We start from the raw sequence: 26615 nt of genomic DNA, 5'->3' as shown, positions 1-26615 counted from the left end.
CACACGGGCTTCAGTAGTTGTGGCTCACAGACTCTAGAGCGCAGGCTCAGTAGTTGTGGTGCACAGGCTTAGCTGCTCCGTGGCATGTGGGATCTTTCCAGACCAGGGCTCAAACCCGTGTCCCCTGCATTGGCAGGCGGATTCTTAACCACTGTGCTACCAGGGAAGTCCTAGCTTCAGTATTCTGACGTAAGTCTCTCCAAGTCCAAGGTGGCAGGAGTTGTCTTCTCAACGTGGCCTTGTCATCACTGGGCTTTGGCATCTGGAAAGGAAAATGAGTCTGTGTACATCCTACACACACACACACTGAGATCACCTAGTTTCCATCACTTGTATCCTGGACTCTATTGTACCTTCCTGCATACCCCCCGCCCCCGACAAGGCCAGACAATGAGACATCAGTCCTTCACTACAGAACCAGAAGACAAAGGTTGCAGATACTTGACTGTGAAATTCAAAAGCTCAATGGCATTGAGATGGGCAACTTGTCTAAGTAAATAATAGGAAGGGTTGCTATTTCCTGCCTTTAGATACCAGAAAGCCGGGGGAGAGCCAGAGAAGGAAGGGACAAGGTAGACAAGAGAGAATAAGACCCAAAGATCTCCAGCAGCACAGTGAGCAGGCACCGCAAGTCAGCATAATCTTAGAGCCCGTTTGTCTTTCATTTCATCATCAAGGGAAGACCAGAAATGGAGAACAGCCATCACTGCTTTCAATTATCCAAGGAGAAGAACATCTGTCTATGTTGTGAGAATTTGCCCTAGCCTCCATCCAAACCAGGCCATGTAGATATCCCCCCTCCTGTGGTACAGAACACATTTCAGCTGTGCCACATACACAGGATGGGGTCCTGGATGCCTACAGAATGGTGGGGTCTAAATGAGTTACCCTCTTAGCACATCAATGTGTGACATTATGCAGGATATTATCAACAAGGAGAGCTTACCCAGCTTTGGCACCCCGAGTGTTTATTGGGGTTTCATTATGTAGACATGATTGATTGAATCATTGGCCATACGGTTGAACTGAACCTCCAGCCCCGCTGCTCTCCTGATTGGGCTGATATTACCTGCCTCAAAGCTTCACCCCACTTCATCACACAGCTGATCTTTCTTACAGGACCAGCCCCCTTCCTGAGTCATCTGCTTAGCATAAACTATCAAATGTGGCCCCGTGAATAACAAAGATACTTATTTATTTATTTTTTTTCATTCTTTCAGTCAGTCACTCATTTATTTATTTGGTTGTGCCAGGTCTTAGTTGCGGCAGGCGTGCTCCTTAGTTGTGGCTTGAGGGCTCCTTTGTTGTGGCATGTGAACTCTTAGTTGCTGCGTGCATGTGGGATCTAGTTCCCTGACCAGGGATCGAACCCAGACCCCCTGCATTGGGAACACAGAGTCTTAACCACTGTGCCACCAGGGAAGTCCCCAAAGATACTTCTATCAGCAAGAAATTCCAAAGGTTTAGAGTCGACCTACCTTAATAACAAAGACACTCCTATTACGCAAGAAGTTCCAAACGTTTAGAGCTATAGGGGCAAGGGTCAGCCATACAGTTTATTACACACCAGCTAAAATAATAAGGATCATGACAAGAATTGGTTGTAGGAGGTGTCCATTTTCTATGCGAGATCATAGTTACAAGGACAGTGAGGGTTGGTAAAGTCAGAGTGTGTGAGGATCAAAGGGCCCAGGAGGTGGGGTTAGGAAGTAGGGGGCTAACGCATAACAAAGTCTCCAAGTGTGAAAGAAGGATGGGGAGAATCCTGCCTTCTGGCTTAAAGGATTGGAATCCTTGGACTCTTTCAAACGCTGTCATCTTCCAATGTTCCTGTGTGGCCTTCTGGCACTGACATCTCTATAGTGGCTCCCAGATTTTCCTGGAGTACCTCAGTCTTCAAGTACTGACCTGCTGTCCAAACAGACATTAAAACTCTTCTTTGTGGGCTTCCCTGGTGGCGCAGAGGTTGAGAGTCTGCCTGCCGATGCAGGGGACACGGGTTCGTGCCCCGGTCCGGGAAGATCCCACATGCCGCGGAGCGGCTGGGCCCATGAGCCATGGCCGCTGAGCCTGCACGTCCGGAGCCTGTGCTCCGCAACGGGAGAGGCCACAACGGTGAGAGGTCCGCGTAACGCAAAAAAAAAAAAAAAAAAAAAAAAAAAAAACAAACCCTCTTCTTTGTATCTACCCAGCCTAGATGGGAAAGTTCTTTGTTTTTCATTCCTATTGCCTTAAAAGTGAAGACATTGGGGGGAATCCTTTCTCCACTTGCATTTTGTCATGGGCTGGGTCAAAGAAAGACCTTGCTTTTATTCTCATATTATTAGACAAAAAACATAAGAACAAAGGAGTTAGTTCACTTACTCTTTATTTCAACTCCTCCCTTGAGAAGAGTTCATTTCTACAACCTGTAAACTTAAAGAGTAGCTTGGAGATGTCATTCTGAAACATCGGCAGTCTGTTCCAAACCATCTAATCATTCAGTTTCTCATGTAGATAAATCTTGGATTGGTCCATTCAACCAGCCCTCCCAATATGCCTGGTCGTGCCTCTACCATATGAAGGGACCCAGCCCCAGCCTAGAGATGAGGTCTCCTGTGACACAGAGATGAGGAAGTTTATAATGAAAGGTTGGCTGTGGCCTAAAGAGTCAATGATTATTCACTGGGAAGTCAGAATTCTAATGCAAATTTATAGCTCTATTCCCAAAGAAGCTTTGTTTGTGTTGACTTGTGTTTTCATTTGAAATGGCTTTCTCGTGATCCCTGTTCTCCAGGAGCTAATGATATCTTTGGAACAAGGCAGTGCTGCGATAGATAGGCTACTTCTTTCTGTTCTGAGTAACAGACACCGAGGGCTGCCTTGGGAAGACACTTGGCCAGATTTCCACCTATTTATCTGCATCAGGGCTGGCGGACACTGTAATTGCATCTGCTTCATTTCCTATACAATTTATAGGAAGATCATCGAGCAACAGGAAAGAACAGAGGTCAGAAGATGTGAGAATGACAGTAAAAGTTTTAGGCTGGCCATTGGAATTAGAAAAACCAGAAAGGTCTGCTTCAAGGACTTACAAAAACGTCTGAAACAAGGCTGTAATTCTCTCAGGGATTGTCATTCCTTCGGCCAATATTCTTCAGGAGATTTTTATTACAAAATAGATCATCAGTCATATCAATAAAGACTACTACATAATTACATTGTGAGTACATAGTAGATATTATACATTAAGTCTCAGGTCTGTGAGCATCATCATTAAAGAAGCTGTGTTCGACACAATAAAAATTAGTATCTGGCTCGTGTCCGAGACTTATGTGGTTCCGGTGATGTTCCAGAGAAGGTCTTCTCCGTGTAGTGACTCAGAGATCCAGCTTACTTTCATCTGTGGCTCTGCCATCTCAGCCCATAACCTCCATGGTCACTGCCAAAGGAGATAAGACGTGTAGATGGGTTATAACAGCTCTTAAATGGTCTATATATATAACACATTTTACTTTGGTTCACATGTCATTAGAACCAGGCACAGGACCTGGACTAATCACAAAGGTGCTGGGAAATATAGTCTCCCCCATGTGTCCATGAAGGACAGAAAAATCAGATATGGGTGAGACCTGGTTGTCCCTTCCTTTTTGCCTCATAACTGTCCTTATTATCAGGGTTATATTAGAGGTATACCCTTATATTTAATAGATGTAAATAGCACACGGGAGGTACTCAGTGAAAGTTACCTTTTGTCATCATTTATTATTCCACGTCATTACTCATTACAGTGAACATGTGGTTTGCACAAAAGAAATAGCATAAAAATAAAAGGAGGAAATGACATTTGGAAAGGCAGCTTAGAGCTTTATTTTCCCCCCAGTACTTGACAGTACCACGTTTTTTTAAAATAAATTTTAATTTTATAATACTTTTATACTTAAAGAAAAATTGTAAAGATAATACCCCACACCCAGTTTCCCCCATTATTAATATCTTACATTCGTATGGTACATTTGTCACAATTAATGAACCAGGACAGATACATTATCATTCATTAAAGACCATACTTTATTCAGATTTTCTTAGCTATTACCTAGTGACCTTTTGCTGTTCAGGAATCCCACCCAGGATCCCACATTACATTTAGTCATCATTTCTTTTGACTAGAACATGTCACCCCAAAATATGTCACTTTGGCATATTATTTTGGATTAAAGGCACTTAAGAAACAGCCAGTACAAGAAAGACACTCTGGCCCTCCTTTGTCCCTCTAAAAACAGGAGACAAGTCTCCCATGTGAAAGGTACCCTCCCTGTACCAGGATGATAGAAAGCATCCTTTTCAGCAGAGACAGGGAATTCAGGGCTGAGAAGGCTGTATTAACAAACCTTGATACTTATTCCCCATTTACTACCTTTGGCCCAAATCCCTTTGTCTTGTCAATTGTTCACAAATTTATTGTTTCCTTGTCTACAAAATACAAAAGCTTCCTTCTCTGCTCACTTCTCTGGATCTTCATTCTCTCGAGAAGGCTTCAGTGTACATGTGAAAATTCAGTAAAACTGGAATGCTTGACTCCTGTTAATCTGTTTCATATCCATGTAATTCTGAAGCCCAGCCAGAGACGCAAATTGGGAAGAGGAGAGTTTTTCCTCCTACGCATAACACAGCGGTTCCCTCACTGCCTGGTGATTCTTGCTTTGTTTGTCTGTCATGCCACGAAGCATCATGTTGCTTTAAGGAGAGGATCATGTATTGTTTTCCATTTCATCTCTAAGGAAGTGCGCAGAACCAGGCACAGACCAGACAGTTGGTAAATGCCTGCTGAGCAAACACAGGAATAAATGTGCTTGTTTACATCTTACATCCCAGCACATCTGCTTGTCCTCCTGGCCTCGGCCATGTCAGCTCATCCCCAGAACAGGCCAAGCTTGAGAATTCTACTTGGGGACAGAGCAGAAAGGCTATGGACAGTAGGAGAGGAACAGAATTTTCTTCAATGAGGGTGCCAAAGAATTTCTGCCCGAAGGGAGAAAGAAAAGGAAAGGGTCAACCCAGCTTTCAGCATAAACAAGTCTGGATTTAGCAAGCGACACTTTATTCCCGCCCCTCACCCCACTGCCCCCTGCCCCCGCATGTCTGTTGACTGCCATCTCTACTTGATGGTCATTTGGAGATCATTTGAAGTCCATTCTGTAATTGTTTTCTTGCTAAGCTTCCTTTATGCAGAAAAAATGATAATACAGTTAGGATGCTTTCAAAACTCCCGGGGGGAAATTAATTTGTTTACAGGATTGTGTATCATGTGGTTAAACCAACAAGGAGGAACAGACGGCTCTCTTTCTAAGCTGCGCTAAGCCACTGTCCAGTGAGGTCACGGGCAGGCGATGCTTCCAGGGTCCCAGCGAGCTCAACACGGGCTCTCTGTTTTGAACGGTGGCCATGCAGACACACCCTAGAGCCATTCTTTTGAGAGTGGCTCCCACATCGTTCTCACCACGGTGCTGCTCTCACTTACACTAGCTCAGCTCTCTGCTCTGGGATTTTGGTCCTCTTCCTAGGATTGATGTGTACAGCCTGGACTGACACCTCTCCTGCAACCCACCCTGATCCTTCCTTGCCTGTGCCTTCATGAATCTTTTCTCTCCATCTTGCAACCACTCAGATGCTTTCCCGGCACTTGGGCATTATTCCTGCCGCCCAAGCATTACACTGGAAGTGAACCCCAATAACATTCAAGCAGATGGCACCTAAGGGTCGAAAATAAGTACGCAAAATTGAGATACAATAAACTCCCATAAATTATTGGCCTGCATTGTCTAGCGGTGTGCTGTTAATATAAAATTTCCACGTGACAGCATTGAATCGTACACACATCTTTATTCTCTTTAACATATGCCAAGTCTGCATTAGCAGAGTTTCCAAATTTGCAGGGTAAAAATTTAATAAGACCCAATCATAATTAAGCCTGGTTCGTCTTCCTTTTTAAATCTCACGAAAGATATCACTTAACAGATTTCATCCTTCCTGTGATTGGCTGGGACCACGTGTTCAAGGACACAGTGAGGTCTCTCTCAGCAATCAGCCTGCTTCCCTGGGAGCTCTGGGACTGAATCCCTGTGTTTCTCCACCTTGGCAGGCTGCTTCCCTCTTCCATGGCCGACTGCAGTAAATGCAAACACCCAGAGTTAAATTCTATACTGGTAATTGGCTACCGTTTGGGCTTGTTTATTAGATTCGTACGCTTTTTAGAAAGGGGAAGGTATTTTCAAAATTGTATTTGTAGCCAGATAAAGGAGCGCACAGTGTGAGCTTCCCTGGTGGTGCAGTGGTTAAGAATCCACCTGCCAATGCAGGGGACACGGGTTCGAGCCCTGGTCTGGGAAGATTCCACATGCTGTGGAGCAACTAAGCCCGTGTGCCACAGCTACTGAGCCTGGGCTCTAGAGCCCGTGAACCACAACTACCGACCCCACGTGCTGCAACTACTGAAGCCTGTGCACCTAGAGCCCGTGCTCTGCAACAAGAGAAGCCACCGCAATGAGAAGCCCGTGCACCACAATGAAGAGTAGCTCCCGCTCACCGCAACTGGAGAAAACCCACCGCAGTAACAAAGACCCAACCCAGCCAAAAATTTAAAATTTTTTTTAAAAAGTGTATAAAGAGGACACAGTGTGTTTCTGTCATGTAGTTTGTAAGCAGATTTGCAATATACTTTCTTTGCAAATTCTCTACATGAATCAGGCCAGGTCTCGAGAAATAAATAATTTCAAAACCATTCTAATCAAGCTTTCAGGCTGAAGTTGAAATAATGTTAATAATGGTGATGATAGTGGTCATAACAATAGTTCTAGTTCGTATAAAATTGCTAAACTCAAACCATTCTAGCCGTGCTTTCACGGTGAGGTTTAAATAATACTACCATTAGAGACACAACAGTAAAACGTAGTTGCAGGTTGTTAGGTTTCCACCAGGCTCCAGGCACTGTGCTAAGCTCAACATGCATACTAGTACTAATTCATACAACAACTTTGCAAGGTGACTGCCACTCTGCAGGTAAGAAAAGAAAGCCTCCAGGATAGTCAGTGACTGTTAATATTGCGAACTCTCTCCTAAGCGTCTAACCTTTGACAAAAGATTTGAAGGAGAAAAGGTAGCAGGAATTCCACCCAGTAGAAGCGGAGAATATTAGGTTTCTTTTTTTTTTTTTTTAATTAGGGGGAAATCTGCAGTAGCACTAGGAACTGGGAAAGAGACGCTTCCACATATTAAGTGCTTCAAGAAGTTTCTAGAAGATAAAGTAAAATGGAAGAAGATTAAGGAAAGCTCTGATGAACACTTTAGAACTCCTGTCCATAGGTAAGTGTGTTACCGAGTCCAAGCTCGCTCTGCTCGCCACACAACATGCCAAATTCAGAGACAGCTGTTGAGGCAAAGGAATATGACTTTATTCGGTTTGGATGCCAGTTTCTTTTATAGCACAGAGAGGGGGAGGAGATGAGGAAGTAAAGTAAAAAGGTCATAAATTTTGCAAATATCCCCAGGAATGGCCAGCCTCCGGGAGGGGATGTGTTAATTTCTTCTTTCTTGCAGCCATCCACAGGTAGAACAGTGTCCCTTTGTTTCCCTGAACAAAGGTGCTGTGGTTTAAAATTCAGGCAGAGGGGCAGGGTTCCCCAAGGCAGGCCATTATGCATAGACAGTATCCTTTTAGTGAACAAAAGCAACGGGAAGCAAAGGTTAAAGAAACAGATCCAACATGCAGTCTGATTTGGTTCTTCCCTGTTACAAGTTGAGGTACATCCACAGGAAGTTGCTAGAGCCCCATAAACACCACTATTATGAAAGAGCAGGGGCTACATATGAAGACAGATAGTGCAAGAGATGGGAGCAGTTTTATTTTGCCCCTTTCCCTGCTGTAGCTTAAAAACATTCAGAATGATAAACAATATGCAGTAAATACATACGATGGAGTATGAGTCAGCCTTAAAAAGGAAGGAAATTCTGACACAGGCTACAACATGCATAAACCTTGGGGTTCTTTTGCTAAGTGAAATGAGCCAGTCACAAAAAGACAAATACTGTATGATTCCAATTCTTTGAGGTCCCTGGAGTGGTCACATTCATTGAGACAGAAGGCAGAACGATGGTTGCCAGAGGCTGAGGACCTGGGACCCTTTGCTGCAGTGCTTGCACCTGGGCAAACCTCTCCTCCAGCAACAAAATACAAAGAAACTATATGGGACTAAAAATAACTGCGTGCATGCGCAGTTGGGGCATATTCTGGACCAAAAGATACAAAAAGACCAAAAAACTCAACTGCCACTTCTGAAGAGCTGCAAGCAAAGCAGGGGGTCGGGAACAAAAGCAGGGTACTTCTCACACTCCCAGCACACACCATCACCTAAGCCACCCCTCCAGCCCAACCCCTGGACACACCCCTACCCTCACCCCAGATAAGGAACAAGTTTGCCCCCCCCCGGGGAGCTAGCAAGCAAGGGAACCAGTTGTTTTTCTTGCTCCCCCCGCTGCAGCAGGGGCCCCAAAAAAGCCTTGCCTGAATTTCTGGTCTGGCTTCTAGTCAATTTCTATTGATTGGGGAAGGCCAGGAACCCCGGTCAGTATCAAGGGGAAGCGGGGGATGGGGAGTTATTGTTTAATGGATACGGGGCTTCCGTTTTGCACCATGAAGAGAGATGCGTGGTGGTGAGGGCTGCACAACAGTGTGAATGTAAATACCACTGAATTGCACACTTAAAATGGTTTTACAATGACAAATATTATGAATATTCAGAATTAGATTGTAGGGACGGAGGTGATCAAAACAAGAGTGGCCATTCCAAACAGGAAGTCTCCAGCATGGGTATTTTCCAGAGATTCTGACTCTCTCCAATGTGGTGAGATCTTCCTGCTGTGGAAAAGTTCCTAACAGAGCAGGAAGGGAGGCAGACTGAGCAACATAAGGATCTGAGGAAGAGGCCACCATGAACAAAAGGACACAAGGAGAGAACTGCCTTCTGGTGCAAGAAGGGAGGAGTTAACTGAACGAACACCCAATTCTTCTTTTCAAGTTGCTCCCCACCTCGCCTCCCCCTCCACTGCCTCACCCCACAAAGTCATCACCCAGCAGTCTCCCCCAGTGATGAGCTGAGAGGAGGAATCCAACAGCATCCCTGAAGCGGCGAGGAAAACCAAAGAACAGTATGGGGGAGCAAATACCAAACGTTCAGAACACTGCTTATTCAAGGAGCATGAATAGAAAAAGAATTAACTCAAAATTCTGCAACATAAAAAAGGAAATGAACGTGAAGCATGTAAGAGTAGAGAAAAAGCATATTTCAGAAAAAAGATTTCCTGCAGAAAACAAAACGTAAATCTTAGACCATATTTACTTCTCCCAGTGAAATAAAATCAAATGATTCTTTCTGAAATGAGAGGCAAATTGAGGTAACAAGAAAAGATAGTGAGCTATAAAGGAAACCGGAAGAGTTCAGAAACTGTGAGTGGAAATTGACATGGCAAAATGAAAACAGGATTAGCAGAATCCCAAGAAATAGGATAAGGGTAATCCAAGCCCCCCAATCGCCTTGAATGAAAGGTTAAGGTCAAGGATTATAAAAATAAGGGAAAACTTTAAACATGGTAAAAGCAAGGATATCAGTCATATACATATTTCAATGAGCTTTTTAAAGATACATCATAGACAGATCGAACTACTAACACAAAGTAGGTCATCAAGAATCTAATGACAAGGGCTTCCCTGGTGGCACAGTGGTTAAGAATTCACCTGCTAATGCAGGGGACACGGGTTCGAGCCCTGGTTCGGGAAGATTCCACATGCTGCGGAGCAACTAAGCCCGTGCGCCACAACTACTGAAGCCCACATGTCTAGAGTCCATGCTCTGCAACAAGAGAAGCCACCATAATGAGAAGCCCATGCACCACAACAAAGAGTAGCCCCCGCTTGCTGCAACTAGAGAAAAGCCCTAGCGTGCAGCAACGAAGACCCAGCGAAGCCATAATTAAATAAATAAAAAGAATCTAATCACAATTCCCACTTGGCTCTTTGCCCTTTCTGAGAAAGGAGTTGGGGAGGCAGGGTTTGGGGAGAGAGTCGAATAATTCTGGCAGATCAATACAACCGTCTCCTAATTTAAGAGAAAAACTCCAGAGGCAGGAGCAGCCATGAGAGCTTTTCCTGTCAGGGTTCAACTAGAGGAGCAGAGTCAATATCTGGGATTTGTAATAGGGGTTAGAAGGTCTTCAGTCATGGCAGCTGGTGAAATCGATGCAAAGGTGTTGCTTTTGCTTCTGCTCTTGGGCTGAAGTTGCTCTAGGTTGCCTGGCCTGGGAGTGAGGAAGGAGAGCTGAGTGTGAAATGGAGGAGAGTGAAGACAAGAGAGATTCCTCCCTTCCCCACCCCCGCCGAATGACCGGAACCCACCTGGGCAAACTAGAGCCCACCTGTGTCCCCCATCATCTCCAACCTCACAGATGCAGATGACATACAGGGGTGGTTGGTGCCTATCACACAGAGGTATACATACACCTGATCCAGTGCTCAGAGGGGCTGAAAAAAGAGACCCAATAGGAGGAGAAGGAGTTGAGTGTTGGACTACAACCCCACGCCAACAGGGCGGGCTAGCGACTCAGAGGCAACGTGTGTGAGCCGCGCACCACCTGCTGCTCGTCGCCAACCTTGAGAGCGCAGAAAATGGCAGCTCTTTCTCTTCCATCTTCCAGATCGTTCACGTATCTCTTGTAGCCAACCACAGCCCAGAGCCACACAGAAAAGGGGCCCCTGGGAAACACCTTTCCAGCTTAGCCATGTTACCACCGTACAGAGCCTCCCTCAAGAGACAGGAAGACCCTATGTTTAGAATCTCTTTTGTCACTACAGATCCATAACCCTCCTCTATGTCTGCTCAGGAGATTCAAGACAATGTTTCACTACCAGATACCGAAGTGTGCTGCCGATGGGCTTCTCGCTGATGCTACAAGTTTCAACCTCCACAGAGAAGCGCTCAACCTACTCTTTTGTGGTCCAGCGGGACTCCCCACCCCCATCCCAGACCCAGCAGAAGGTAGCAACAGGAAGGCAGCCAGTCAGCCCCAGCCACACTGGAAGCTGCTGGAATGAAAGTGACTTTGGAAACAAACAATGATGCCAGAGTTTGGCAAAAGAAAGAGAAACACAATAAGAAATTTTACTTTTGTCTGCTTTTTCTCCAGTCCTAGCTGCCCCTGCTTTGGGCTATTAAATCTCTAAACAAGTAGTATAAAAATCCCAGAAGATTTATAAGGAAGATCCTCGTGGCATTCATGGGTACAATACTTAAGATGAGAATTGAGTTTGTACATGAACTATTTTTGAGCATAAATGGGCCAGAATAGACCTCTCCTCATTTGAAAATCAACAAATGTGAACGGACCTACGAAAATATGCTTTAACCTAAAAGGAGATATGGTTCTAAAGGAAAATAAAGAGAGAAGGGCATTTCATTGTTTAGAAGTCTTGCTTGAGGAAAGGAAAGAAAATTTTAAGGGAAAAATTGCTTTGCACTTTAAGAAAAAGGATTTTGAAAGGTCACAATAAAGCAAGAAGTGAAAATATGTCAAAAAAAAAGATGAAAAGAGATGTCAGTAAAAATTGAAGGAAAAACGAAAATAATTTTTTTAAAAGAGAGGATTTTAAAATATCACAGACTAAAGCAAGAACGTGGTAAACTTCATGGTTAGGTGGTAGGTCAACATATTACAAAGATGTCTCGTGCGGAACCTGCTTTGTTCTATTCACTCAGCCGATCCGTAGATGTTTTTGGCTTCCATCAGCTTCTGGACACATAACGTTACTGTGAAGGATGGGAAGGAAATGCTGAGATGAGGTCACCACTCCCGAGAGACAACACTGCTGAACTGTCTAAAAGTCCCCCCAAACTACGGAAAATACAACCTAAAAATCGTTAAAGAAAAACCTCAGCAAGCTACTAAATGGTTGCTTGACAAGGAATTCAACTGCTTTCTTTCACCCCCGTTTTTGAGAATGCTCGATTTTTCCCCGTTTCCTAGGACAGTTTATGTGTTTAGATGTAATCACCTAGGAAAAAGAATTTCTTTTTTTGAGGAAGCATAACCGCAGAGCAGGATAGGAAAGCTCTATAATTCGTATCCCACTTGCCACCCATCTGATAATGATCACTTCTTCCTTCCACAGGATTCTTTTGGGGTGGTGACAATCTGTCTTCACTCATGGCAGGGAGCGAGTGTAGCAAAGGACCCCTCCAGCCCTGTGGTCAACCTCTCACAACTCTCAAAATGAGTAACAAGAGTATCACGATTTTCCTCATGGAAATCTCAGAGTGTCTGCTCAGTTTCAAACTTACTGGCAGCCGGTGATTTCAGGAGGAACTCAACAATAACAATTTGCTCTCATGTCTCAACAAATTCCATTGTCATTTAGAAAACTGGAAACAATTCTTGAATGTCTTCCCTCAGTAACATTTTCTGGACCCAAAGTGCATTTCTAAACTTCAAACAAAAGCTTTTAGAGTCACTCAAACAATATAACAGGCAAGTAAATATATCCCAGAAATGGAAAAGTCTCTCTTGTAATATCCAGAGCTAAACACTTGATAACTTAGAAAAGGGAACTTGGCTTTGCTGATGCGACTCAGTACCCTCTCGGGGATATTCATGTCTCAGAATTCACTTAGCAGCAGGGGGAAATGTCTTTAATTGATGATGAAGGGAATGAATGTTATTGTTCCTGTAAGCTAAGCCATCTGATGATTTCTGTTAAAACCTCCTGGGATTTCTAACAAAATTTTATTCTTTTTTTTTTTTTTCCAACTGAAAGGGATTTGTGTGTTATACAAATAGAGCTTCCCTTGCTACTTCTCTCCTTTTCAACCTTTATTATCTTCTTCCTTCTCCCACTACCCAGAACCTGTAAGCAGTTCATCTAGGAAATAATAGTTTAGCCCATTTTGACACTGGATCCTTTCTGATTTTTTTAAGTGTTTAAATTGTTCACATTTAAGGGATTTTTAGTCATTTATCTATATACACATGCTGGCTTAAGTTAAAACCACCCAGCACACCTAAAACCTCTAATCAAATTGTCAGAGGAAGCCAGATGCACGCTCAATAATTTGTCCCTTGCTTTCAGAAAGCGACATCCCCTGCCTGCACTTCCTCTTTCTGCCTGGCCCTTGGGAGCCCAGAGGAGCAGGGGGCCCAGAGGGGAATTGGGGAAATGAATCTGAGTCTCTCGTGCTGGGAACAAGGAGTAGCAATGACCCCGTCACCTTGCGCTCATCACCACAATAAATGCCAGGTGGACTTCAAAAAGAATTTTTAAAAATCAGACCAAGGAAGCCATAAAAAATAAAAATTAAAAAAAAGAGACAAATTTGAGCACATTAAAACTCATTTTACCAATGTTAATAAAAACACATCATATCGTAATTTGTTTCAATAATTCCCTGTAGTATACTTCAAAATTTGCTATTATCTTTTCCTACCCCTTGAAAAGCACAAGCATATATATATGTATACACGTGTATATATACATATACACGTGTATAATATATATAAGCAAAGAAGAGACAAAAATGCTGAAAATAGTTGATTGCATAAAATTAACATAAAATATTTCAATTTTTGAATACATATTTCAAAATAAGGCAAAGCAGTCTTTAGAAAAAGTAGGATGAAAAAAATCTTTGAAATGCTCAGATACAGTTCGTGTAAGTAAAGATCTCTAAAAGAATGCTACAAAAAAAAAACTCAGGAGGCTAGAAATAATTCTGTTACTATGCCATTTTGTTCATTTGATAAACACAAATTTTATCTAGTATTAAGACAGACGATCAGGTCAAACGGCCTCAGGCAAATTGGCAGACAGGTGACCTTACTTCACAGGCCCCAGTCCATCTCTGAGCAAAGGTCAGCTCTGGCGCCCCGGCCTCTGCTTTGTTCTCATGCCCAGAGCCCGAAGTCTGACTACCTGTCTGGTAGTCCCTGAACCTCAATGCCCCAGTCTAGGGCTCTGGCTTCCTTTGTCAGTCTAGTGCATGGCAGACAGGAAGAGGGATCTAATGATTTGCTAATGAATTAACAGAGGAATGAATGAGTGCATGAATGAAGTCCCCCTCCTAAGCCCCACACCTGGAGCTGCTAATAGATTTCCTTTCTGTCCTGTTGTCCGGTGCCTGCCCCATTCACTGACTCACCCGGTTGCGGCATCTCTAGTATACTGACTAGGGGCGTCTTCAATAGCAAAGGCTGTTTCTATTTCAGTCCTGCACCAGCCCATTCAGTTAATGTACGATCAACCTTGCTGCGAGCAAATTGTTTCTTGTGTTAATTAAAAAATGGAGGTTTATATGGTGAAGCTATGGGAAAGTCCTGGACTTGGGGATGAATTCAAAGGTTAAAGTAAAAGAAACACATCTAATATGGAGTCAGGTTTATTCTTCCCTATTACATGAACACGGACAGGATTCTTACCCCCTCTAAGCTTTTTTCTTGATAGTTACTTTAAAATGGTGTAGGGGGAAAAGTGTATAGATAGAAATAAAGCAAATGTGGCAAAACGTTAGCAATTGGCGGATCTATGTTAGGAGTAAACAATATTTGTGGTATTGTTCTATCATTTATGTAGGTTTGACTTTTTTCAAAATAGAAAAAAAGAAGCTGAGAATAGATATATAAAAACAAATAAAGTGTTATGACGGTTCCTCTCCTTGGGCTCTGCTGTGTGGATGTTACCGAATTCAAGTTTGTGTGATGCGCAGTGAGACCAAACAATACCGAAATGTCAGAGTCTGGAGCAGAGAAAGGTTTATTGCAGGGCCATGCAAGGAGACAGATGGCTTGTTCCCCCCAAAACCCAGAACTCCCCAAAGGGTTTCAGCAAAGTATTTTTAAAGGTAAGGTGAAGAAGGGGCGTGGTTGGTTATTGCAAACTTCTTGGTGTAGGAATCCTTTGTTCCTGCAGCTGTCCACCTAGGTCAGTTCACGATGTTCCTGTAAACCTCCAACAAGACAACTGTTATTCTCTGTTCTGCAACTTTTTATCTCTGTATGAATGGAAAAGTGTTATACCCTTAAAGGTCAGAGCCTTGAGAATGGGCTCTCCTGTATATTTCAGGCTATAGGCAATATTCTTAACTCAAAGCAATAGAATACAAAGGTTAAAGTAAAAGAAACAGATCTAATATTGAGTTAGATTTATTCTTCCTGGTTACATGAACACACACAAGATTCTTACCCTTTCTAAGCTTCTTTCTTGGTAGTTAAAAACAAAAAACAAAAACCTATGCCTTGCATTCTCCTTAAGTATTTTGTGAACACCAGTCATGGTAATAGATGCAAAGTGCTTGGCAAACCACAGAGCCCTTTCTGGGCACAAGGGTAACCAATGTGATTATTTGGGCAGCACCAAGTGCTCTTAGATCACCTGGCCAAGCCTCTCGCCTTTGTCTGTCTTGACTCCAGCCAATCTCTGCTGCCACAGCCGCCTTAACATACATATGCATGATTGGCTTCCTGGCTTCTCCCCAGCTCCGAGCATCGGCTCCAGACGTGCAGTCCAGCTCCTGAGAACTGGAGGGCAGAGCTCCTTGCAGATCCAGTTCAGAAACCTCCGTTGGAGCAGACTCCTGCCTGCCGGCTTCCCAGCACCCTGCCCACCAGTACTAATCACTGGCAGCCAGTCTGCTCCCATGAAACCATCAAAGGCATCCCAGCGTTATAGGAGCATCCGGAGAAATGCCAGCCAGCACTACTTCTACCAGGAGTCCCTGCTGCTCAGGTGAGCCAGTCCCATCCATCCACTGGGGCAGGTTTGTGAGGAGGGAAAGCCTGGGTCACCCTTGCTTGCATCTGACCAGAGGACCAAGTCCCCATCCTGCTCGGTTCTCCTTCAGAATGAACTCCGAAACTCCTTTTTCCAGGTCACTATACAAAAAGGGTGGCAACCTCAGCGATGTACACAGACATTGACGGCTCTACCTGCTTCAGATCAGAATCCAAAAGCCTGTACCCCAACCTGGCTTTATTGCTGGCCAAACCCACAGATGTGCTTTATCTGTTTTCTCTCTGTTTACTCAATCAGCAATGTCAAGAGAGAGAAGACAATACATCTGTCGTAATAAATGAGGTTTCTGTTGGAAAAGGCTACAGGCTGGTTAGAAGTGGGGGAGTATTATTCAAATTTGTTAAATATTTATAAAGGTATATTAAAATCTCCATTAATTTGGAGAACCTGGAGAAAATTCTCATTTGAGTAAGTAAAAACAAGCTGAATTAGAGAAAAGCAAAGGAATTCTTTTCCCTTACTTTTAAGTGCATCATTGATGAAATAGCCACGGCAAAATACCCTTATCTCCTCCTGAAAAGTTGCATTAAGATTAGTGTATTCATTTTCACTGGGAATAAGTGTTGCTATGTGTTGCAAAGTTGTTCTCCTAGAGAGTAACTATTTCCCTGAAATATTTGGACATGTAAATTTGCTTAGCTAATTTCTTGTTCATAGAAACTGCTTCCTGTTTGCCTCTGTTATCTCTGATTTCAAATGAATCAAAGCAGGAGTACAGAGAGCGGGGGATCTCTGGATGAGAGAGTTTGATTTTTATTTATTTTACATCCAGAGTTAGGGGACAGGAGGCGTCCTTTCTTTGGAATTAGCTGATTATTTCAATGAGTCTGAAAAAGAAATGGTTTTGCCACCAAAGATGCTGCTATTCAGTAATCCTACAGGAGCACTCTCTTGGTTCCTTTATGATGTCTTCTGATAGTATCTCTTATCCTTTGAAGCCTTTCTCTTTCACTGACCCATCAAAGTAACAGAACCCAGTGACTGTGTTCCAGTGGCTGCTAACAACTGCCGAATTCTCTCTCTGACTCCCCAGATCCCTCCCCTCTCCTTCTACACACACTAACTTCATACAGATGACCCCAGGGCAGCAAGATGCTAAACTTACCCAGGGCAAGATCTGGGATGGAAGCAATTCTACTAATCAGATTTCCTCCTTAATGCCCTGATCATTTCAGCAACTTGGATGACAGCTTTACTGCTGATGAAACAGGGGACAGCCATGATCCGGAACAAATCTTCCAGAATATACAGTTCCAGAAAGATCTCATGGCAAACATTCGCTGCCGACCCTGGACCATGGGACAGAAGCTGAGGGCACTGAGGTAAGGGTTGTGGGTTATTGCAAGTATGCTTCCCACGAAACCACCCACCCTGCCCTGCCCTGGGAAACGAGCATAAAAATCCACATTGGAGGCAGTGGTGGGTCGGATGCTCTTGTTCTGACTTAGAGAAGTCACAGACACGTCTGAGGGATCCACCTGGTCCAGACGGGCTCAGTGTGTGTGTCTGTGTATGTGTGCCTGAGTTGGCTGTGTGCCTTGGTAGACAGTGTTTTGGGTTTCTACCTCCTTTTCAAATACTAGATTTTAGCACTATGCCTAGAGATGAACAAAATAACTAAACTCACTAGGTATGCAATCTAGAATGAAAATAAATATTAGTTTTACCTGCTTGGCTATTACCTCCCTCTTGCGGCGGGGATCTCTGTGGGAAACTAGATGACTGGGATGCTTAGAGTCATATTGGAGAGTCTGTTTAGGTAATAATGAAGAGCTGAAGGTTGGAAGACATTGCCTTGCCATGTGGTATTAGGTTCTTTTCATAATTTCTCTAAAGACCAGTTCCTTTCTCTGTAAAGTTGAAGTGAAGGTGGAGCGCACCTGCCTCCTGTGGCACTGTTAAGCTGTTAAGCAATCAGACAAAAATTCCTGGCTGCCCTCGGACTTAATCAGGAACTACGGCAGAGGGCTCCAGCATTTTTAGCATGCATTCAGGTTGATTCTTTTGCAAACTAGAGTTTGAAATCCCTTGATAGCAGTTCAAGGATGAAATGAGGTAAACCATACGATATTAAGCCTTGTATCTGGGCTATAGTAGTCACTCCCTATGAGTGGGTAGTAACTGATGGTGTGGGTCCCTGGGATCACAGCAAGGGGAGTGAGTAGAATGGTTCTTAATGACCAATGCCACTGAGCTACTCTGACCCATGAAGTGGACCTTCCTAGAGAAACAGACATGACACGTAATCATCGGGTACCTACTGTGTGGACAGGATTAGAACCACTGTCGTATGTTACGTTTTAGTGCCCCGTTCCAGACACCAAGCGCATTGCCCTGTCTCTCCAGTCCACCATTAGGTTTGACTTGCTTTCCCATCAAATCATGCCTTCATTAGATTTCCACTCCAGTCATTGTTCCTCCAGTCTGGCCAAAGATCCAGCCTGCCCCCCCAGGTGGCCGCGGCAGATAGCTAAGGTCATCCATAGTTTCCACTCCCAGAAGTTTCCAGTTAATTCTCCAGGTCTGATGTCAGTTCTCGTCACTTCCATTTCTTTGAGTAAGGATGACATTTTTCAAATGAGAAGACTGATACTCAGAGATATTAAGTGGCTTCCCCCAGGACACACAGCTTCTGAGTACTGGAATTGAGCCTTAAAGCTGGGCTTCCTGACCTCAACTCCAATATTCTATTCTATTGAAACAGAGGAACTCTACCAATTTATCCTAAAAAAAAAAAAAAAAAAAAACTGGAAAAGAATATAAAAAAGAATGTACATATATGTATAACTGAATCACTTTGCTGTACAGCAGAAATTAACACAACATTGTAAATCAACTCTACTGCAATTAAAAAGTCATGTATTCTATCAGAATTTTAAAAATCATACAGGAATGCTGATGACTAATAACTATCTGAACTGTCAGAGAGTGAGTCTTTTTAACCTGCGGGCAGAGCAAAGCAAATGATAACTTTTCTGTCAGAATCAAAAGAACAAACCAGGCCTTCCTCCACAAGCGTAAGCCAGGGACCTCAGCCAGGGCTCCGAGACACCAACGCCAGCGAGGCACAGGCCAGTGGTCCAGCTCTCAGGAAACAGCTCGCCCTCTGAGACCTGCATTTGTCATCCCCACGTCGCACTTTTCCTCCCCGTCACCCTGAGAAGCTACTGGAGCAGTGCTTCACTAATGGGGCCTGCGAGACTCATCAGGTCTGTGGAAGGCGCGGACCCTGACTGCTTGGGGCTCAAGGGAGCATTGCTGACACAGAGAGAGCAGCGAGCTCTGTCTATGGGGGGACAGAGCATATATTTATTTCCCCGGTAGGGAGGCAAGTGGTCAGTGCCATGGAGTCAACATTGGTCTATGATGGGGCCTGGGTCAGGTACTGTCCCCACTGCTGTTACTGACCAGGGTTCTTGGTCTCCTTAATCAATAGAAATTAATCAGAGGTCAGACAAGGAATTCAGGCAAGGCTTCATTGGAGCCCGGACCGCAGCAGGGGGGAGTGAGAACAAACAACAAGTTTCCTGGCTCACTCACTTGCTGAGGGGGAGGTGAGCATGCTCCTTATATGGGGTGAGGGTAGGGGTGTGTGCAGGGATTGGGCCGGAGGTTGGCTTAGGTGGTCTGCCCATCCCCTTGGTGGTGTCGTGTGCAGGGTGCATGCGCAGTACCCTGCTTTTGCTCCTGACCATTCAGAAGTGGCAGTTGGGCTTTTTGGTTTTTTGTATCTTGCTGTCCATAATTTGCCCCAACTGCACTTGCACGCAGTTGTTTTTAGTCCCTTAAAGTTTCTTTGTATTTTGTTGCTCAAGGAGATGTTTGTCCAGGTGCAAGCACTGTAGCACAGGGTCCCAGGTCCCAGACTGTCTCACTGCCGCCTCAGCCCCCTACTCAGCTCCCCATTCCTGCACTTACACACCCACCCACTCCTATTGTTGTTTCAGGTCTCTATCATCCCTATTAGCTAGTGGGCTCCTCCAGGGCAACAGCTCTATTTTATGCGCCTCTGTATTCCACTATACTTGACCCAAACAAGTGTGCAGAAAATGTTTGCAGGGAAAAAAATTAGAATGAATGAAATTAAATGAATTATTATTTCACTTATATAGGCCCCTATCTTTTAGATGCTATAAAAGGTATAACATCAACCCTCACCCTTGCCTGCATTTCTGGTTCTGACCAGAATGAAGCCAGCCCATCGGCGGGGCTATGAAGGTGGAGTGTTTGCAGTAAGGGCAGAGAGGTTCAAAGCTCAGCTCTCTGGTCAGGCGTGTTCTGAAGCGATCGCGCTGTTTGTGGGAAAGGAAGTCAGCTAGTTCCTTATGTCAATCAACGAAAGGCTAGGAACCTGTGGGTGTTACTTGGGATATACATGCATGAACTCCTACCAAGTACACTGGTCCAACTAACAAACTGAATAATTCAGCAGTTCTTCAATCCTGAGCATAATTGAGTGGTCACCATGTATTCATGAAGACCTCATCAGTGTAGTCACAGATGAGGTCACCTTGAAGGTGACATTCTTCGCTAAGAGTTTTTGACTTCAGTCCGTTCCATGGAATTAACATTTTTTTTCTATTCCTGTGGTTCTTTAAGTGTGAATTTAACCATCTATCCTAATGAATTCAGTCTATTTTCAAGGATTAGCCATTTAGGTGACCCATCAGGTCAACTCAACAAAGTGGTCAGCTAGTATGCCAGTAGTTAGTCTGGGCTAAATCAGGTTGTTCATGGCTACATAGACACAACTTTCTTGCTCACATTAACCAGACACTACCCTTTTCTCAAAGCAGATTCTCTGAGCTAGGTCTGACTTTCACTTCCAAAGAATTAATTGCAGGAACAAGGCTGCTGAGATTAAGTGGAGGAGCTGAGATGCTGGTACCTGATACCAGGATTTCCAAAGCCCATAATACCCAGCCAACAGCCAGAATCAGGGCAGGGCATTAAGAAACTCAGTTGCAACTGATTTTAGTATTCACTCATCATTTCCTATGAATTCATGCATTTAAATGTTATAGAAAATATTTTAAGGGAGTTGTCTGCTTACCACTGTTTGATTATCTATTCCTGCTGCACTTCCACATGTTTTGCCAAGATTATCAAGGTCATAAAATTGCGCTCACCACCAAGTTTTTCTTCTCTTAGGCGAGCGAAGGACATTGTGCTGAAGTTTGAGGGGAGGCTGACCAGGACCCGAGGCTACCAAGCGGCAGGTGCAGAGGTAAAGAGCCCACACATGGACGTGCCCACCCTTCCTGTGGTCTCCGGGCCCAGGAAGTTGTACTTGTCCTTGCAGTTGCTGTACTATATAGGTTGTGAACATCCATCATTAATAGCTGTAGAACAGTATGGAGAGCTTGAAGGTCTGCACGTCCCCAAACTTGGATTTTAGTTCCCGATGCTGTCACTTACCAAGTGGTGTGACCCTGGGTAAGCCCAGCTCATCAGAAAAAGGTTATATCTGCCCTTGGGAGAATCCTCTAGCCTCTTCCCTGAGTTAAGCCCACCCATGTGTGTAGGTTTCATTCACTGTACCGTAAGTCCCCTACATACGAACCTTCAATTTGAGAACTTTCAAAGATGCGAATGGGCGTTCACATGTCCAAACACATAAGCTAGTTTACGTATCTGGCATGCACCGTCATGCGCATGCATCCTCTACAAGTGGTTGTGCTTTTGTGTACTTTACTATACAGTGCTGTATAGAGTGAAGTAGTACAGTATCTTTATTTCTTGCCTGTTCACTCGATGCCAGCCCCTGTATGCCAGCTGTTGTACTGTACTACTGTACTTTTCAAGGTACTGCACTGTAAGATTAAACATTTTCTTTATTTTTTGTGTTTGTTTTTTATGTATTATTTGTGTGAAAAGTATTATCAACCTATTACGATACAGTACTGTATAGCCGATTGTGTTAGTTGGGTACCTAGGCTAACTTTGTTGGACTTACAAACAAATTGGACTTACGAACGTGTTCTCGGGACGGAACTCGTTCGTATGTAGGGGACTTACAGTATGTCTTATAATGAGAAAGTTACAGGCATATTCCAATGCTCATTTTATAATACAATGCTAAGATTTTTGTTTGTTATTTTTCCCATTCAGTTACTTGCAGTTAAACTTTAGTGTACATTGAAATTATCTGTTTATAGACATTCCAATACTTTTCATAAATGTTTCCAAGGCAAAGAAAAAAAATCATTTCTCCTACTATAATCCCCTACTTCCCAAGATAGAATCTTTTTTAAAATTTTACATTTCAGCCATTGTATATATCATTTTCACATCGGAGTAAGTAGAGTATACAAATATTTTTGTCTTGCTTTTTTTTTCACTTACCACCATAACAAGGATTTTTCTCCATGTTGCTATGTAGTTTTTATACCTATTGTTTCCTATGACTGTGTAATATTCCATCAGAAAAATGTCTATTAATTTAATTAGTTATGTACCTGCTGGTGGTCCTTAAATAGCTTCTAATTTTTCGTTAGTATTAACAGCCCTGCAAAGACCGTCTTTGCACAGACGGCTTTTTCTATCTTTTAAAATTCTTTTTCTAGGATAAATGTCAAAAGTACGACCTCTGTAGTAAAGAGTATGATCCATGTTTTTTGGCTCGTGATAAATACTAATCAATTATTCTCCAAAAGCTTTGCCATCCACAAGGAAAGAATTTGCTGTCTTCATAGTATCTCCACTAATGCTGAATATTGTAGTTTTTTCAAGTTTATTATTTTAACAGACAAAAACTGACAGACACACTCTTTTTCGATTCTCTGAAACAAAAAATATTCTTAGTAAAGTTTAAATTAAAGCTGGTCATAAATTTTGCATAACTGAATAGTTATAAAATATCAAAGAATCCCCAAGATTGTGCCTTGGCTTTCTTTCTTCTTACTTTTCACAGAATCTGCCTGAAGACGCTAATCCACTCCTATGATCAAAATTACCCATAACTCTTTATGCCTGTCACACTATGATGGAGCTTATGGAATAAATCTATAAAACAAAATTATCTTTTTATAAGCATATGTGCCACCAAGCTCTCTCATTTTCTCTAAATAAACTGTATGAAATGCTATGGAAAAATATCTGAAATAATGTAAGGTTTCTCACTTGGGTTCAGACAACCTGTAATATATATAACAATGAAAAAGTCCTGGGGCATTTCGTAACAGTGGGCTCAAAGTGGATTAAAGGTATAAGTTAATAATGGACTGAATTCTTAGAGTCAGAGTTTTTAAAATGAGAAAAGTGATCCAAATGTTCAGTCTTACCTACAGATTGTCCCACAGTTTTCAGCCTGCACTTAGCAGACACAGCTGCCCCAGTCCTTTCCATTTTACCAGCGGCCCTACAGAAAGCAGTTCAACCCAGTTCAGCTTAATCCATGTGCCAGGCTTTGTGCTGGGCACTCAGGGTAAAGAGATGGCTGAGATACAGTGTCTTCTGCCCTCTGGACACACAGCAAAATGTCAAAGAAAATCATCCTCCCACCATGTCTTCCTAACACTTTGGTTTTCCCCCTTCTCATTCTGAACATCATTCCTCTACCTTTTTATATTTAGAATTTTTTTTTTTTTTTTTTTTTTGCGGTACGCGGGCCTCTCACTGTTGTGGCCTCTCCCGTTGCGGAGCACAGGCTCCGGACGCGCAGGCTCAGCGGCCACGGCTCACGGGCCCAGCCGCTCCGCGGCACGTGGGATCTTCGCGGACCGGGGCACGAAACCCTGTCCCCTGAATCGGCAGGCGGACTCTCAACCACTGCGCCACCAGGGAAGCCCCTATTTAGAATTTTTTTACGCTGGAAATTTTAATACAGACCCCTGAGGATGAGCAGCCACTCCAAAGCAGAGAAAACAGAAGCTCTCTAGCTGTTACCTGCAGCCCAGTGAGTTTTGTCTCTATTTACAGTCTTTGGTTTCTCTTAGAAAAATGATAACTTCGTTTTTCAAATAGTAAATTTTGTATAATGTAACTACTGTACACTTTCTCCCATGATTCCCACGACTGAGATCCTGCTCACCACTCACCAGGGCTGCCACTCTATCCTCTCCTGGGAATCACAGTTCCAGAACACAAGTCGTCCTCTGGAACCCCTCCCACTGTTTCCCACCTGCATCCTCTGTGCACATGGGTTTCTCCTTGATTCCAGCAGGAAAACACCTTGTTGCAGACAATCTGCCTTTGGCACCAGTTTATTTCTATGCTTCATAAGAAAGCAAGGTCTGAGCATGTGAGACCACCAGGACCCATGCAGTCACGTAGGCAGAAATGCTACCCTGGGCACATGGAACACCAAACACCAAGAGTCAGGACACCTAGGTCCTTCTGCCATTGTTTCCCTGCTCTGGGTAATGACCTGGAACCTGACGAGGTTTTCATGCTTGATTCTTAAGATGTCTTCTAGTTCGAATAGTCTATGTCCTTGGTTTCTCACATGATACCAGCAAGGGACGTCATCCTTCCTGAGAGCCTTCATGGCATGATTTGGCAGGAACGCTTCCCCTGTGCAGAAGCTAAAGGTACCTGCCCATGATGGTGTATAGACTGACTGGCCTCATAACAGATCTTCCTGTTTCCACTCATGTCCCTCCATCTTCCACTCTCTTCCACATAGGAGCCAGGGAAATCTTTGATACAGTAAACTACGCATGCCATCCTTTAATTAAAATAATGAATGACAGGGACTTCCCTGGTGGTGCAGTGGTTAAGAATCCACCTGCCAATGCAGGGGACATGGGTTCAATCCCTGGTCTGGGAAGATCCCACACGCCACGGAGCAACTAAGCCCGTGTGCCACAACTACTGAGCCTGCGCTGTAGAGCCCTTAAGACACAACTACTGAAGCCCGGGCGCCTAGAGCCCACGCTCCGCAACAAGGGAAGCCACCGCAATGAGAAGCCCGTGCACAGCAACAAAGAGTAGCCCCTGCTTGCGGCAACTAGAGAAAGCCCGTGCACAGCAACAAAGACCCAACGCAGCCAAAACTAAATAACTAAATAAAATAAACTTATTTTTAAAACTACTAATAATAATGAATGGTAGATAGATACGATAGATAGACAGAGTTTCATTACACTTAGAATCAAATCCAAACTCCTTCCTCTAACCCACCTGATCTGGCCATGACCTAACTCTTGGACCGCATCTCACTCCTCTCTTCTTTATTCTCTTCTATAAAATGCCCAGCTCATGCTAAGCCACAGGCTCCTACTGGCCATTCTCCCCTCCTAGACAGCTCCTCTACCAATTGAGGACTCTTAACGACTTTACAATGGACCAGAAACTCAAATGCTTTCAACACCAAACCCTCCCCAAAGGATACTGGGCATTCTGCCTCTGTCTGCTGTAGGGGATGACAAATCAGAAAGCCATGGTCTTCCTCTCAATACTGGAGGAGAAAAAGCCAGGTGAACAATATAAAGGCAATATAAGCTAGGATGTGATAAGCATTATCAGAGACCAGAATGATAGCTGGGGAAGTTTACAGATGGAAGAATGTATTTCTGGCTACAGAGAATCTGTGTGAGGTCTCCATGGGAGTAGCTGTATTTGAGTTGGGTCTTAAATCATGAGCAGAAAGTGAACAATTCCAACTTCTGATAACATTCAAGTAGATTTTCATTTACAAGCAGCTGTTTTGGCCTTAGCAGACATATTCAGGATAACATAATCATGCATGTCTGCATCAGGACCACGTGCTGTCTTATAGTTCAGAAGGTTGTCATTACATTTGTAACCCTTCTTTCTGCAATGATATCATTTGCTTCCAACACAAACCCACATTGTTTGTGTGTTAAAATGAACAACCTGCTAATGTTGTGGGAGAGAAAGCCCAGTGTCAGGGAACATTTTCACATTTTGCTTTATTCTCCTTTGAGAAAAAAAAATATATATATTTTTGAACTTTTGGCGATTGTGTCTTCAACATCCAAGACAAATTTCCAGACCTTATTTTGGCAACTTTGGCCAGGAGAGAGGCTGGGAGATGAGCTCCAGCTGCAGGATGGGAGGCACACAATGGGGCTCATTTTCAGGGTATGTTCTAGACTCTTGGTCCTTAAATAGGGACGGGAACTGTAATCACTGGGGAGTTTGTGAGCCATGTGGATTCCTGAGCCCCACTCCCGGAGGAGACCAAGGGGGTGTATTTGGACATCATTCCTCAAGTAGTTCTTAGTCCTCACAGCAGGAATGGTGTGAATAAGGCAGGCTGAAACCCTAGAGAATATGCACCTCAGTACAGACACCGCAGCTTAGAGCCCTTAACAGGAGCCTTCACCTGGGCAGAAGCCCAGAGAAGACAAGCGGCTGCTTTGGTCCTCGGGCTCCCTAAAGGCCTGTGAAATCATAATGAAAGGTATCAACTGGTGTGTCTGCGGGCCTCGCCTCCATTTAGGACCCTGGTTCCACAAAGGCATTGCCGTCTTCACGAATGTCAAGTCCTCTAATCCTACTCCCTCCTGTCTAGCTGTGGCGGAAGTTTGCTCGTCTGGCCTGTAACTTTGTGGTCATCTTCATCCCCTGGGAAATGAGGATAAAGAAAATCGAGAGTAAGTGTTGGCACTTGGAGGAGTGGGGTGGGGATGCGGTGCCCGTAGCCAGACAACGGTGAGGCCTGAGACGGGTCTGGTACATCCCAGACCTTACACTGAGCAGCCAGGGGCCCTTGCACACGTAGTGCCGACCTAGGCTGGACATGGGTCCGTGGAGATGGAAGACACAGTGCCTGTCCCCACCA

At 43.9% G+C, this 26615-nt stretch overlaps 1 protein-coding gene across 1 annotated transcript in view; it reads left to right on the top strand.

The window, feature by feature from the left end:
• Positions 1-15710: 15710 nt before the first annotated feature.
• TMC3 (transmembrane channel like 3) overlaps positions 15711-26615 on the top strand; it is a 43770-nt gene continuing 32865 nt past the window's right edge. The window contains exons 1-4 of the mRNA XM_060120720.1: positions 15711-15799; positions 17041-17187; positions 21017-21092; positions 26346-26427. Coding sequence (XP_059976703.1) covers positions 15711-15799; positions 17041-17187; positions 21017-21092; positions 26346-26427 — 394 coding nt within the window. The remainder of the gene's footprint in view (positions 15800-17040; positions 17188-21016; positions 21093-26345; positions 26428-26615) is intronic.

This window comes from Lagenorhynchus albirostris, chromosome 1 (genome assembly GCF_949774975.1).
Source record: "Lagenorhynchus albirostris chromosome 1, mLagAlb1.1, whole genome shotgun sequence".
NCBI classification, from domain to species: domain Eukaryota; kingdom Metazoa; phylum Chordata; class Mammalia; order Artiodactyla; family Delphinidae; genus Lagenorhynchus; species Lagenorhynchus albirostris.
Note: the sequence above shows the minus strand (reverse complement) of the source record. Positions and strands in the feature narration are given on the sequence as shown.